The sequence below is a fragment of the Sphaerodactylus townsendi genome, linkage group LG12 (assembly GCF_021028975.2).
Source record: "Sphaerodactylus townsendi isolate TG3544 linkage group LG12, MPM_Stown_v2.3, whole genome shotgun sequence".
Taxonomy (NCBI): domain Eukaryota; kingdom Metazoa; phylum Chordata; class Lepidosauria; order Squamata; family Sphaerodactylidae; genus Sphaerodactylus; species Sphaerodactylus townsendi.
In genome coordinates this window covers 28,103,211-28,114,582 of record NC_059436.1, presented here as the reverse complement: position 1 = coordinate 28,114,582, position 11,372 = coordinate 28,103,211, and the positions used below count along the sequence as shown (strand labels likewise).

General features: G+C 44.6%; 1 protein-coding gene across 2 annotated transcripts; it reads right to left on the bottom strand.

Annotated features, from left to right (window-relative positions):
- Positions 1-1,132: 1,132 nt before the first annotated feature.
- On the bottom strand, positions 1,133-8,871 carry LOC125441974 (small serum protein 5-like). 2 transcript variants are annotated; one of them, XM_048513053.1, is made up of 4 exons: positions 8,748-8,871; positions 3,384-3,477; positions 2,785-2,917; positions 1,133-1,298 (listed from the first exon to the last, which is right to left on the bottom strand). In XM_048513053.1, the coding sequence occupies exons 1-4, from the start codon at positions 8,787-8,789 to the stop codon at positions 1,187-1,189; spliced, it is 381 nt and encodes a 126-aa protein (XP_048369010.1). In that variant the 5' UTR covers positions 8,790-8,871; the 3' UTR covers positions 1,133-1,186. The 2 variants fall into 2 exon arrangements, with proteins under 2 accessions (XP_048369010.1, XP_048369011.1); XM_048513054.1 differs by lacking the exon at positions 8,748-8,871 and adding an exon at positions 7,421-7,526.
- Between the last annotated feature and the right edge of the window lie 2,501 nt (positions 8,872-11,372).

Genomic DNA, 11,372 nt, shown 5'->3' with positions numbered 1-11,372 from the left:
CCCCAAATCTCCAGGAGTTACCCAATCTGAATCTGGCAATTCTACCTTCCCCTTCTCTTGTTATTGACCAGGGGAGATCTGGCAGTCTTTGCCTAATCAGAAGCAAAGTGAGCAACTGCCAGGGGTACCAAATTCTAGGGGCTCTAGCCAAGCAAGTATCTTGAAAAGATTAAATTTGGACCTTTTCCACACACTGGCATTACTCCTAATTTTCTTGGGAGTCAATCCACATCAATTGGAATCCGTTTGAGAAGGTTGTGGTGGGTTTTCCGGGCTGTGTAGCCATGGTCTGGTAGATCTTGTTCCTAACGTTTCGCCTGCATCTGTGGCTGGCATCTTCTGAAGACCATGGCCACACAGCCCAGAAAACCCATCAGAACCGGGTTGAATCCGGCCATGAAAGCCTTTGACAATAGTTTGAGAAGGGTTCTTTCAACATGTCTGCCCCACACTCACCCATGCATTTTTACAGTGTGGAGTTGTAGCATTTGAATTATTTCTTCTGAAAAGATCAGCTGCAACAGATTAGCATTATTTGAAGCTTCTGATTTGAACTGAATGTAATAAAGTCAGTTAATTTCCTTACACGTGTCCCTTAAATAATGAGGAGTGCAGGGTTGTGATCAGTAGCCTGATTAATGGTGCCAGAGCACTCTCTTATTTTTTTTAGAAAACAGCCCCAAAATAACAATATAATGCCACAGCATTGCAATGATAGTTTAAGCAAGTTCTCTGAATCCTCAGTTCTCTTTTTTTAAAAATAAGTCTCTAACTTCTTTCTGCATGGAGAGATAAACATTGCTCATATTTTATGTTCTCCCAAATTTGTTTTTTTCCTCATTCATTTTGATTAGGCAAGGCTAGAAATGTAAGGTTGAGCTCAGAGGGAAATGCAAATGTTGAGCTCAGAGGGAAAAATGGGATTTGTCCAGCTTCTCTCTCTTCAACTTTCAGCTTCTAAAAAGATAAAGGCTGAAGTGACTCCCATGTAGATATTCTGAGGAGAAAAGATCACATTCGTAGCCTCTACATAAAAAAAGACCACTCTGTTTTTAAAACAATCTAAATAAAAGCATCATTTTAGCATTCACTGAAGGGGAGGGGGAACCAAGAAAAGAGGCGCACAGAGTAGCAGAGTGAAGTAATTTATTCAGGTTTTCATATATGAAGGGAACAGAGTTGGGTTTTAAAACCCAGGACATGGTGCTGAAGGGTCATCAGCCTTATAAAATTTGTATTCACATGTTTCTGGGTCAACAACTCCTTTGCATCCTTCAACAACTGCAAGGCCACCATATCTAAAACAAAAACAAATAGGTGTTAAACAAGGATTTTAATAACTTACAAGATTCTGTTTGCTGGATTTTGCAGAGCAACTTAACAAACTCAGCCTTATAAAGCACCTTACCATAGGGTAAATGTTTAGGGAATGTAAGTGCTGCCTCTCTTGAGACCAGCTGAAGGTGGCTCACAAAGTCACATGATTCTGTGTAGAGGAAAAAATACCTTGTGCATGCTCATAGCTCTTCTTTAATGGTTTCTTCATTCTTTCTCAGATTGTGAAGTGGCAAGCCAGGGTCACAGGTCAGGGTTGACAGCTGAGGAATGCTGCCACAGTCCGGTTTTTTATTACCCAGACAGAGAAACTATATCATCTTTGAAAGACATAACTGTTGTTCTTTGTTCTATTATTTTAGACCAATTATCTGTCTAGTTAAGAAACTATTTTTGCCTAATTATGTAACTAACCAGTCAGCATTAGCCACACTTTCTAAACTGAGGAGAAAATATATAAATGAATCTCTTTGTGTTTTTTTTATTTGGGACATACATTGTTTATTGGTGTTTCCCCTTTATTGCAATAAAAGATGGCTAAATGAGACCAATTATTTGTTTAGTTTCTTTTATCTAACACGAATATCTAAAAAACGGTGTTGGGACTGAAATCTCTCTGGAAAGAAAGCTAACAGAAAAGGAAGCCCTTCCCTTGATCTTCAAAGGTGGCATTCCACAGACAGCGAGATGTCTTCTGAATCTTTCACAAAGCCATAGAGTTTGGCGAGACCTTAGAAGTCATCTAATCCCACTGTAGTTTTATCTGTTCTCATGTCACATGCTCCAATGCAAAACACCCCTGGCACAAGCCTCCTCTCAAGGCTGTCAGACTGGACGAACTGATGTTTGCTCCTTGTTTTGAGGATAAATGTAAGAAACAAATGCACAGAATATCTTATCTACCTATCCATCTGTCTAATTACATTTTACCCTGTCTCTCTTCCAAGAAGGCAAAATGCATACAGCGCAAGGCTCTCCTGACAGCACCAGGGGCGTAGAAAATGGCGCCCTGGACGAAATGGTGCCCAGACGCCTCCCCCACCCCCACCCCACACCCTGCACAGATGCACATCAAAGGAAAGTGGGTGGGGGTGATTTTTCTGTCCCCCAGGTGCGCGCACAGTGCAATGTGCATGCCCCGTTCCCTTGTAGCTACGCCACTGAACAGCACTGTGAGGTAGGTCAGACTGAGGGAGACTGACTGGCTCAAGTTCAAACACTGGGCTCCAGTAGAGATTTGAATTCATATCTTCTAGTGCAACATGCTGATCAATATATAACATGGTCCATTGTCAGACCTGTTAACATATTAATTGCTTGATGTGGGATTGCAACAGAAATGCCATCTGCCTATAAATGATGCCAGTTATCTATCCAATGTTCTGCTCTCCATGGGAGGAAAAACACACATTTGGGGCAGGATACATTCAAATTTAGGCTCCGGCCTACCTGGAACAGCATTGTACTTCTCCTTCATCATTGCAGTTGCAGCCCATGCAGTTTGTTGAGTTCCATGAAGACCCCAAGGCGTGCTTACTCTCATCTTGAGGATCGACACAGCTATCTGGTTTCACAAGTTGACCTGGGGGGGGGGGGGGATCTCTGTCATTTTTATTTGCAGTAATGCTATAAACTCCAAAGGTAAATAAAAACCAATACCTAATAATCAAAGAAAGCAAAAACAAGAAAGCAAATCCTGGGAAACTGGCAGGAGTGGGACTTACCCTAATGGAAACTCATACCACACTAGTTCACTTCACTGGTTGTATGCCCCCACCCCCCCGCCATGGGGAGTCAAAGTGGCTTACAGCATCATTCTCCCTTCTTCCATTGTGTCTTTACAAAATGGGTCCTGTGATGTAGGTTGAGCTGTGAGAGTCAACCAACAAGATTCCATGTCTAAGTGAAGACTTGAACATGGCTCCAACATACTAGCCACTAAACTACACATAAAATGGGATAATATTGACATAAGCAAGGTATCAATCTGCCAAAATCAAATTTTTGAGCTGGAAAAAAACCTTCTGCCCTTTGATAGATGACATTACCGTCTTTTATGGCTAATTCGGGTGCTGACTGAAAACAAGCTCCGTGACACATGGCCAGAGTGATGTATGAGATGGTGAGGATGAGAAAGACTTTCTGTAAAGCAACAGAAGAATAAGAGTTAGCTAGAAACATCTCCAAGTTCTTTGAGGAGTTCATTCAGTTTGAAACTCCATTGAGGCTTTGTGACTGGCTACATTTTAATATTTACAGTGTTTTAAAAAGACAATGGATTCAACAGGTTTCTTCAGAAATGGTGTTTCTCTTCATACATACTTTTGACAACAAAGTCAATTAAAGCTAATTGGCATGTACAAGGCTTTGGTCATACAAATGGGGTGTCACATTAAAGCACCCTGTTATTTCTCGCCAATTTGCTCCTAAGCTCTTATGAACGTGACACTAAAGGGGGTGGGGGTGGGGAGAGACAAGGGCAGCAGACAGCTTTTTTTTGAAAACCCTCTAGTACTGGTCTTAAGAGAAGACTGGAATGAATCTTTGGTAGCTACTGGCTCAGCTACTCAGATCTTATGAAGTCTGAATGAAAATGCCAGTTTCTCAGAAATGCGTAAAGGCCTGTCAGCACATAGTGCTAACAGGCCTGTGGACTGAGGCACGGGCCTGACTATGTGGTACAGGGAGTCTTTGTGTGCCTCGTTTGCCTGCTCCAACCAGCTGTGCCCTGGGTGTTTTAGGCTCGGAACTCAATTTCCAGATGTACCTGGGCCCAATTGGGATTAGGACCATACTGTGCAGAGAGAGGGAGCTTAAGCCTTCCCTCTCTGTTATTCTCCTGACCTGAGATGGCACTGAGCAGACTTTATTTACTCCCTTGGGGAAACGTACTGATGGGCTACATGTAAGTTTCTTCATTGGGACAAAAAATAGCACCTTGAGCTCATTTCAGGTTAGGCACAGGGCTACTGATCTTCCCACATGCCACAGTCCCAATCTGAAGCAAGCCGCCATATGCAGAGGTGGGATCCAGCAGGTTCTCACAGATTCCCGAGAGTAGGTTACTAATTATTTGTGTGTGCTGAGAGGGGGTTACTAATTGGTGATTTTGCCTCGTGATTTTTGCCTTAGTTAATGCCCCTCCTCTCAGCAGTAGCGCACAGAACTTGAAGCAGTCTAGCAGGAGGTGCACCGGCGTGCGTGGCAGCCTGCGCCTGTGTGCATTCTTTTCCTGCTTAAGGACCGGCACAGTGGCTGTGTCCTTGCCACAGCCTCGCCCAGGAATGCCCCGCCCCCCGGAATACCCTGCCATGCCCCACCCAGCCCCATTGGCGCCATGCCACAGTTTGAATCCCACCACCATGGGAACCTGTTACTAAAATTTTTGGATCCCACTACTGGCCATATGCCTGAGTAATGGACATTAATTTCTGAATACCAAACTCCCAATGTTAGAGGCAGATCTTGGCGGGGAGGAAGGGGGCTCTCTCCTCAGGCGCCACTCACCTGGGCCACATGGAGGTCATTTTTGGCCACTTGCCTCCTCCTCCCTCTTCCCTCACAGGCCAGGAAGTCCACCAGGCCCAGAACTGAGCAAGTCCCTGGGTTGCATACCAGGCAGGCAAAAAGGCCAGGTCAGCAAGAGAGTGGGTGGAGGGCCACGGGAAACAGTATGCAGATGAGCAAGCAGGGCAGTGGCGGGCAGGCATGGGCTGCACAATTCCCCCAATGCTAGGGCGGGGCATTGTTGGCTAGGCTGGGAGTGGAGAAGCTGAGTGGAGCTGGGAGGTGTGTGGAGGCACCCCCACCTCGGCTTTTCCAGGCACAGGATTCTCTGTCCCACCTCCCATGGCAAGTGCGGGGACCAGCTGGCTTTTGCTTGAGGTGAGCTTCTGCCACCCGAAAAGTCAGGGGGGTGAGAAGGGCAGGCAGGCAGTAGAGGAGCTACCTGCCCTGGGCTTGGTGGCATTCTGGTTGGGGCAGGGGAGCGGGGTGTTGCAATTTCACTGCTTGCCACAGGTACTGTTTACTGTAGATATGCCCTTGCCTAGGGCATATCTAGCAGATAGGCCTGGGACAGGCACATGGGGGACAAGAGATCTTTGCAATGTAAAGTTAAGCCCTAAACAATGTGAAAGGGATGAGATGTATCTGAGGAAAAATAGCAAATGAATGGCCCGTGTGAGCAGATGTGAACGAGGAAATGGTCGCAGAGAATTTATCAATTAAAAATATCCCTATTAAACTAAACATTGTTACATCTCCTTTACTGGGTCTTTTTTCATTTAGAAAAAAGAACAAGGCAGTTATATTGCAGATTTGAAACACAGTTTGGGGCCTTGAAAAAAATGGATAATTAGAACTTCCTCTCCCAAAATACTGGAACTCAAGAGCATCCATTGAACTGACTGGAATTAGATTCACAAAGCAATCTGGGACGGGGAGAGCCAAATCCCCCTCTGGAGGCAACGTAGGCTTGCGCTGGTGGATTTGCCCTCTTATGCAGACAGAGGGGCAAATCTGCCAATACTTGGGATGCCCAGCTGCAGTACCCTGGGATGCCCAGCTGCAGTGCCCAGCTCCCTGCCAACATGCCCACACTGCCCAGAGCTGTGCCAGCCTCCTGGGGGCATCCTAGGGATGTTTTGGGGGGCAGAGCCGTCTCTAGTTAGCCTCCAAAGCCCTCCTGGCCCAATGGGGTTTCCAACAGAGATACGCCCTGATTTTCAGGGTGTATCTCTATTCTCCCCTACAGGGGAGTTTTAGGTAGGATTTTGTTTTTGGGCACTCATGCGGGGCCATCCCTGCCTGCCTGGCAGCTCTGGACTGAGCTGTCAGGATGTTTCGCACAATGTGTCACTCATTCATTTGGGATATGGAGACGACAGCTGCCTTCATAGAGTAATTATTTCTGTGTCCATTGAAGTCCTGAGAAGACTGTAACTGTGCTTACAATGCCACCATAGGTCTCTTTAAAAGGGAATTAGAAAATTCATGGAAGTCAATAGTTACTAGTTATGGTGGTGGCTGAATGGAACTTCAATATTCAAAGGCAGTATATATCTGAACGATTGGTTTGGATGGCCCAGGCTAGGTCGTTCTCATCAGATCTCAGCAACTAAGTACAATTGGCCTTGGTTACTACTTGGATAGGAGACAGTCAAGGAAGCCTGGGATTGCTACGTAAAGCCAGGTGGTGGCAAACCACCTCTGAACCTCTATTTTCTTGAAGAAGAAAAGTTTGGATTTATACCTCACTTTTCTCATTTCTATGGAGTCTCAAAGCAGCTTACAAACTCCTTCCCTTCCTTTCCCCACAACTGACACTTTGTGAGGTAGGAGGGACTGAGAGAATTCTGACAGAACTGTGACTAGCCCAAGGTCACTCAGCAGGCTTCACGTGTAGGAGTGGGGAATCAAACCCAGGTCTCCAGTCTAAAGTTACCATGTAAACTCTGACTTAACTGCACTTTTCACCACCGTATGTTTGAACACCAGTCGCTTGGGGCAACAGCAAGGATGGGCTTTTGTGCCCTACAGTGGGTCTTCAGGGGCACCTAGATAGCCACTGTGGGAAACAGGATGCTGGACTAGACAGACCATTAATCTAAGCTAGTAGGCTTTCACTTGCACAAAAATATTAAAAGCATCAAGAGGCTTAACAGAACAAGCAAAACAAAACTCCTATATCATGAGAATCAGTCATAATCAATAGTGTCCTGGGAGATGGGGGAAAAAACCAAAATCTGCACCGTGGAAAACAGAATTCTATGTTCAAAAATAAGCCAATTAATTGTATATGCATATAGCTGCTTTATATAGCCCTTCACTCAATTTTGCAAAACGTTCTATGTTGCTGACAGTTTTACACTGCCCGCTGTGACCTGAAGGAGGTTGGTTGCGATTTCGATGGACCAGAAGTCAGAGAGAATATGAAATGTCTGAAATATTTCCCCCTTAAAGCAAGAAACCCTTTGCAGTTCCCCACATACATCTAGCTTTACAAATTCAACCTTTTCATCTGTTTGATTCCATGCAAAGAAACAATGGACCATAATGAGATGCAAAAAGGATTAGTGCTCACCATCTTTGCTGTGCAATACAGAATCCTTCTTCGTGAGAACCAGCTCAGTTGGCCAGGGAATGTTCCTTAACAATGTCAGTGGGAAATCTGCTACCCAAATTTATACAGTCCAAAAGAGGGAGAGGCTAAACTGAGCACAATATCACTCTTGCCCTGCAGTTCTGGGTGAATTGATACACAACAACAAAGTGGATAAGAACTAAATATTTGCTTCTGACTCAGCTAGGATTGTGTTTGCATTGTGCAATGATAAGGGCAATAGCTGGCAATCCTCTTCAAAGATAGATGTAGATAAGGAAAAATCCAGTTCTAAATCAGGATCTTTTTGCAAATGATGTGTGGGAAATGATGATGAACCCCAAAGAAAATTATAGATGGGTCAGCCAAGAGAAGAGAGCTCTGCCATGGATACACCTTATCCACTATGACAGGAAACTGAGTACTATTTGATGGGAAAGGGCTGAAAGAGCAAACTTGGCAGAGAAACTGGAGAAATTTCTCAGGAGGATCAGCAGATATGCAAGTTGCATTTGGGCCCCTTCCGCACATGCAGAAGAATGCACTTTCAATCCACTTTCACAATTGCTTGCAAGTGGATTTTGCTTTTCTACGCAGTAAAATCCAGCTGCAAAGCACATTGAAAGTGGATTGAAAGTGCATTATTCTGCATGTGCAGAAGGGGCCTTGGTCTTCTGCTAAAATTTCAAGGTGATTTGAGAGCATAGGGAAAGACAGAGTTGAATCAAAGTTTTCAACAATGGCTGGCCAAATGCTTCTTGGAATGGAATTAGGGTGGTATCAAAAGAGACAACAGTTAACAGAAAGGTGGAACCTGGATGAGCTAATGCAATTGGAAATGTTGCATACAGACTACACATTGGTGTTCAGGCACAGCACCAAATAATTCTGCACATGAAAGAAAAATTAATTTAAGCAGAAGAATTTAGACCATTTTTCAGAGAAGCTATATAACTTCCACTGATGTTTATTACCCAAGACAGAAATTCAGTGGAACTTGAAGGGCAGAGCAAATTTAAGCTAAGCAGCTGATGCATTACCAATTCTGTGATCTCAGTCAAAGCCTCAAATTCCCAAATGGTGACGTAAAATGTCATTTTCACCCACAGAGGAAATTCTATCATTTCTGGATTATGTTGTGGTTAGACTGTTAGCATGTTCATGTTGTGAAGATAATGGGGATTTGAAACCCATTAAGGTCTCTGCTTCTTCTTGAACTAATCTACAAAATGCAAGTACCGAAACGGAAATCTTTGTTAATAACTGTTTCGAAAAATAACAAAGCATAGCTAAAAGCAGTGTTGCTTACCTTAACTGTTAGTTCATCTAGTGGTCCTCTGTACAGGCTCATATGGAATTGCACTAACCCAGGCCAGCCACAGAGCCTTTTTGATAGCAGTTTAAGTGCCTGTGCCGCCCTGTTTGTTGATGTAGAACTTAGCCACTATGTTGTCTGTGGCAATGAGAACTTCTCTGTGTCTGATGGCCATGAGTTCAAGCAGATTAATGTGTAAGGAAGATTTGTGTTCAGGCCACAGGCCCTGAGCCCTTGACAGTATGCCCCTCAACGTTATGGAAGCATCTGTTGTTACTAGGTTGGAGGGGGCCAGTGTGCCCAAGGGCATCCCTTTCAAGAGATTACTGTCCTTTTGTCACAGTCTTAAGCAAAAAGCTAAATTGTGGACTATCCAAAGTTCCAGAAATAAAACTTTATTGTTTGCCAGTGAGAGAAATGGGGCTTGTGCATTTCTCTGGGGAACTCTGCCAAAAGCAAATCTTTTATACACTGAAACAAACACGAATCAGGCTGTTCCTAATCAGGGTACATATTGCCGTACCATAAATTCATTAGTTCATCCACATTCCAGTTGTACTAGACATATCCAGTTCTTCTTGCAAGTTCTGTAATCTTTTACTACACATCTGCAGGCATGATTATCCCGTCCCATTTAGCACTTATGGATTTCTTAGCAAACAATGATTACAGAAGCTAAAGCTTTAATATGTCCATTAAATATGATCCAAATATGATCTGGGAATCGAAAGTTGATGCCACTGCAAATCCACATTGATTCTAAAGGACGCACAAACCAGTTCTGTAGGTGGCGCATGCACAACCTAGCAAACCTGCCTGTGGCTATGGCTGAGGCCATGAGACCTAGAACTTGGCAGTATTAACAACTAGCCCCAGTGCTTTGAAAGCTAGCAGTGCTGTTGCCATTTGCTCCTGGAGACCTGTTGCTGAGCGGGTTACAAAGAGCCAGTCATCCAAATAAGGAAATATTGTGCAACCTTTTAGGGAGACGTGCTCCATTACAGTAGCCATCACCTTAGTGAACACCATTAGGGTTGATGAGAGGTCAAAGGGCAGGATGCAAAACTCGTAAACCAGATTGCCTACTGCAAACCTGAGATATTTCCAATGGGTTTCATGTATGGCCACATGAAAATACGCATCCTTGTTACAGGGTATGCAGAGATGGCAAGGCTGATGGAGGTTATTAGAGACAAGAACGCAGACCATTGGGGTGTTGTGAGGTTTCCGGGCTGTATGGCCGTGTTCTAGTAGCATGCTCTCCTGATGTTTCAGTCTTTTGGGTGGAAGTCAACGCAGAGGTCAGTTTCTCCCAAATGTCCAAGACAATCCTGAGAATGCTGTTGACCAGTGGAAGCTTCACTTGGGAGCTGTCCAACAAGGTTGAGTGACATCTCAAGCCAACCCTGGATTCCTGCCAGGTGAAGTCCAGGTCCCAATCGGAGTCCTCCCTGGAGTCTTTCTCTGAATTGATAGCATATGGAATGGTCTGAGGCAGAGTGAGCTTTGTCAGCAACCCAAATGAGTTCTACTCAGAGGTGGTGTTGTGTTGTTGTGGGATGCCCTTTTGGTAAGTCTCTTCTCCACCAGCCTCTCATCTGCCAGGGCTTTGTCAGCAACCCAAATGAGTTCTACTCAGAGGTGGTGTTGTGTTGTTGTGGGATGCCCTTTTGGTAAGTCTCTTCTCCACCAGCCTCTCATCTGCCAGGGGTGGGCAATGGTAGGTATGGAGCCCCTTGGACGTAGGAGTCACAGGAGGAGGTTCCTTAGTTCTTTAGGAGTCTTCCTGAAAGGAACTCTGACAGAACCTGAGGCAGACAAATGAGTCGACAGAAGAAAGGGAGAGGACACAGAAAAGAGAATGGAGGAGGCAGGTGAAGAGAAGGTATTGCGATGGATGTAAAGGTCAAAGAGAAGGGAGTTTGAACAGAACACCCTGGAGCTTAGTAAGGAAGCACAAAGCCTGAGCTGAGATGATAGAGAAGAAGTCCTGGAGATAGCGGGAAAAAGACAAGGAGGGTCTGAGGAAAGCAGAGCTCAAGGGAAAGGCAGCTGGGACAAAGCTAGATGCAAGTACTTGGGAATACCTGGAGATTTGGGTGGTAAAACATGAGGTGGGCAGGATTTGGGAAAAAGAGGGGCTTCAGCAGGGTATAATGCCATTAAATCTATCCTCCAAGGTGGTCATTTTCTCCAGATGAACTGATCTCTGTCCCCCGGAGATCAGATGTTATTAGTAGGAGATGTTGCACATTTAATGGCCATGTTTTCTCTCACATTGCCCCCCATGTCTTGTCAATTTAGGACAGATCCTCCATTGACTTCTTTTTCTCACTCCTGACATATGTTTTTTTTATTTTTAGCTTAAGTGTGATTTCTTTTCAGAGATAAGCAACAAAAGGGCAAACAATGAGGAAAACCAGCATGTTCTGCTGATCATCCCAGCTTTTTCAGTGCTTTGGACAACAGTTTTGTTGGGGATAAATGACTCTGACAGGAAGAGATTGTTCTTCAGTCCTGTCTGTAGGGGAATTGGCTGCTCAGAGTTCCCTCAAGAAGGCAGTTAGCTAATCACAGCAGAGTGCCAACATTGTTCGGTTCTCCTGGGTCAACGAACAC